At 40.4% G+C, this 3866-nt stretch overlaps 1 protein-coding gene across 4 annotated transcripts; it reads right to left on the reverse strand.

The window, feature by feature from the left end:
* Window positions 1-202: 202 nt before the first annotated feature.
* Window positions 203-3609, reverse strand: LOC126602358 (serine acetyltransferase 2-like). 4 transcript variants are annotated; one of them, XM_050269199.1, is made up of 11 exons: window positions 3021-3609; window positions 2305-2502; window positions 2149-2208; window positions 1934-2029; window positions 1813-1837; window positions 1516-1610; window positions 1241-1407; window positions 1082-1155; window positions 846-905; window positions 704-746; window positions 203-560 (listed from the first exon to the last, which is right to left on the reverse strand). In XM_050269199.1, exons 1-10 carry the CDS (start codon window positions 3285-3287, stop codon window positions 709-711), a joined length of 1080 nt encoding a protein of 359 aa, XP_050125156.1. In that variant the 5' UTR covers window positions 3288-3609; the 3' UTR covers window positions 203-560; window positions 704-708. The 4 variants fall into 4 exon arrangements, with proteins under 4 accessions (XP_050125156.1, XP_050125154.1, XP_050125157.1 ...); XM_050269197.1 differs by having other exon boundaries at window positions 700-746; XM_050269200.1 differs by lacking the exon at window positions 704-746.
* Between the last annotated feature and the right edge of the window lie 257 nt (window positions 3610-3866).

A 3866-nucleotide genomic window follows, 5' to 3' on the forward strand; every position in this document is an offset into this window, starting at 1 on the left:
CCCACAGATAGAAGAACTAAACAAGAAGCTCAAATTCTCAAACAGGGAGACAGATAGGCTAAAGAAGACCTTGTCCGAAGGCGTAAAACTGTTGGCAAATGCTCCAACGATCCCAAGTGGTACAAGAAGGCTAAATATACAGACAAACTCACCGCTTTGGACGAGTCTCCCAGTCGAAAGAAAGAAATTCCAAGTAAAGAGATTATAGCAGCAAAAATGACATTACCTATTTAGTACATATGGAAAGATTACATTGTTCACCCGCCAACAGGGAAAAATAAAATGACGGACTCGAAACTCCTATCAATTTCTTTTCTTCTGTTGCATCCAATACATTATAAGGCAGTTCATTTTGACCACAATAAGATAAATAACGAGGGTCGATCCCCAACTAGCTTCGACTTCTCCTCATCCGATCAGGGGTTTCATTCTTTCTGGATCATGGGTACTTCGAAAGAATCTTGCTGCTGGTTCTCCCAATTTGTTATGGTAGTAAAATGAAGAAAATCAGGCGCCTAGATTAAAATCTCCAGTACTTAAAACCGCTCATACAAGAACCTCTGCATCAGCATAGGCAGCAGAAGAGAGAACATGGTTAATGAAATTGTATACTTCAAGCCGATGCAATAAGTCAGTTTCTCTCTGAAGACCACAAACTGCCTTCACGCTAGCAATTTACGAACGGAGATCTACGCCTACCTACATATCTCAAGTGCTCCCATCACTTCTTCTTGAGCTCTGACCTCCTGAAAACAAGTAGCAGATCTTGAGCTGCAATGAATAAATGAAGTGCTGGGAGCAGTTTCTTGAGAGCCTATGAAATGAAAATTAACAGCCACACCAACCAGCAGGTCTTGTATCTCTACACCGAACAGCTACATTTTCGAAAAAATCTTTGGTAGCATCTGCAGATTAATAACAAGAAATTTTGCACGTGAGACATGATGATGAATATGTGATTTCCCTCTAACTTTCTCGCCTTAATCTCAGTATTCTAATTTTAAATAAAATGTATACAACAAATGCAAGACCTAAGCTGACTGCGAACAATTATTAATTCCATCCCAACCATATGACATACCATGCTTCATTGTTAACGAAGGATCTATTTCGTCTACATATCCAATGACCTTTGCTGGTATTCCCGCCACCATGCTTGAGTACGAGAGAAAGAAATGTCACTTTCATATGATTGTAAATAGAGTAGATATTACACATTCAGACCAAAATTACTTTCTACCTGTGTGGAGGGACATCTTTCAGCACAAGGGAACCAGCAGCTATCATTGCTCCTCGACCTATTTTGATATTCCCAAGTACAGTTACACTGGCTCCAATTAGTGCACCGTCACCTACTTTTGGATGTCGATCACCAATTCCCTTCCCAGTTCCCCCCAAAGTCACACCCTGTTGATAAAAGCAGAATACATACTTCTTCGTTATCAACAAGTACTTTTTCAGCACAACACATGAACCAATCAATTGAAACAGAAATGAATTATGAAATTGACATACGTGCATCAGTGATACTCTGTTTCCTACAACAGCAGTTTCGCCAATAACCACACCAGTACCATGATCCAACAATATTCCCTCTCCAATTTTTGCAGCTTTAGAAAAACCATCAAATAGAATGTGAGTTTTACATCATAGCCAGAGCTCCTTCACTCTCCTATTGACTCAAATTCCACAGAAAATAACCGTTTTTCAGCAAAGAAAACCATGTTTTCTACTTAAATCTATAATTACTCCCTGTTCTTGTCAAACTTAGTATCATGATGTCAATAGATTGCCGAGCAGAAATAAGTTTACCTGGGTGAATGTCCACTCCAAAGACCTAGAATAAAGTGGTTTTAAGATTAGAAGGAGAACGGAAAGCCACAAACCTAAACAGCTAGTAATACTAAACAAGGATACCAAAAAAGGAAAGTACCTCACTAACTCGGCTTTGTAACGCCAAGGCCAATACTTTTCGTCCTTGATTCCACAATGAATGAGCTACTCGATGTACTTGCAAAGAATGGTAGCCCTGCAAAAGTAGAAGAGGAAAAAGATGATCAGGAAATTAGAGTATATACTTGATTATAACATTGCTTTTCGTTTTCTTCAACCACTTAACTAGTTAACAACAGGAAAAGAGCATAACACCTTAAGATACAATAGGGCCGAACAATACGACAAGCAGGCTGGATCACGGTCTTTAAATGCCTGAGGAAACAAATTTCCAATTTAACAGAGCCTCCATAAGTCATCAAAGCATAAACAAAGTCAACCGTAATATTTTCAACACGAATTTGAGGTTACCTGCACATCTAAGCGAACGGATCGCTGAATATCTCTATCATGCAGCATCACATCATAAAATATATCCATCAGTTGAGTTGCCAAAAGCGTCGGATTTTGCAGTCTGTTGGCGAGAACAAACCCCAACGCCTGCTCTAAGCAATCATGTGCCAAGATGCTCGCATACAAGAAGCTACTCAAAATTGGCTCCTTTTCCGCCTGCAGTGTTTAAAATCCAAAAAAAAAAATCACTAAAAACCCACCAAAAAAACTAAAAACGAAAACAAAAAAAGTTGATGGGATTTTCATCAATAACTTAAAGCTTCAATCTTTCCTGTTTGGGACTTCTTTTATAAAAGCTAAAAGCGATTTCTACAAGAAGACCATCAAAAACGCTTTTGGTGCGTTTGGAAGAAAAAGTTAGAAGTGCTTTGACTCATAGAAGCGCTTTATAAAAAAACACCCAACATATGCTCACTCAGAAAACGCACTCATTCAGAAAACACTTCTAGTGGCTTTTTAAGGAAGCACTTGAATTTCAATGCGTTTTCAACGAAAGCACTTATGAGCTTAAGCACTTATAACAGGTGATTTCCTGCTTGCCACAGAAATGCTTTCTACAAAAGCACCTGACATATGCTCTACTTGCTTTTTCGGGAAGCACTTGAATTTCAACCATTTAACTGAAAAACAAAAAATTCTGGTGAAGAAATTGCATTGTAAAGAATTTGTAATACCTCCAACTTGGCCTCTTCCCGGACGGCATCCCAAATCGGGTCGCCCGAAACGGAAGCAAGTCCAACCGGGTCGGACTCGGGTTTCGGAATCCCCAATGCGTAGACCGGAAAAACCTTCTCTAACCTGTACGCGGTGGACTCGGACCGGAAAAACCCGGCCTCGTCGTCGTCGTCGTCGTCGTCGCGGCGGTCGTCTTCCGGTAGAGAGAGGCCGTCGGAGAGCATTTTGGGGAGGGCGACCCAGCTCTCATCGCTCAGGCAAGCCATGAGAGAGAATGAAAGAAAGGAAGAGGGAGCTTTTAGGAAGCGATCGAATGCGAACCCCTCATGGAAAAACAGAGTGGGTGGAGAGAGAAAGTGAGGAGACAGAGAGTAAATGTGGTGTTTTGTGTGTGTGGCGGAGTGTTGTGGCGTGGTGGGAAGTAGTGGGGATGAAACTGCTGCGTATCGATGTTTTTTTATAATCTTTTGGATTATTTTGGCGTGAAATTGTCGTGGATGGGAAGCGAAGGGAAGGGCGAAAGAAGAAGAAGAAGATAGAGACGCGGAGGGTGCCAGCGTTTTTGATGAATTTTGTGAATGGATGGCTCATATCACGTGTCCTGTGGGTTTTATAAAGCTCCTCTTGGTTCTGTTTTTGGCACGCTTTTGCTCCCGTTGCTGTTTTCTCTTGGACTAATACTAACGGGATTAAATATAAAGAATCTAATCAAAATGACTTGAAAATTTTGAATTTTAATGATAAAGATAAAATAAAAGGTAAAGTGAATAGTATCAGGATTGACTTTTTAGTGTAAAAATGTGGTTTTTCGTTAAAATGAACAGTACCGGGTGCTTTTCGTTAAA

This window comes from Malus sylvestris, chromosome 15 (assembly GCF_916048215.2).
Source record: "Malus sylvestris chromosome 15, drMalSylv7.2, whole genome shotgun sequence".
Classification (NCBI taxonomy): Eukaryota; Viridiplantae; Streptophyta; class Magnoliopsida; order Rosales; family Rosaceae; genus Malus; species Malus sylvestris.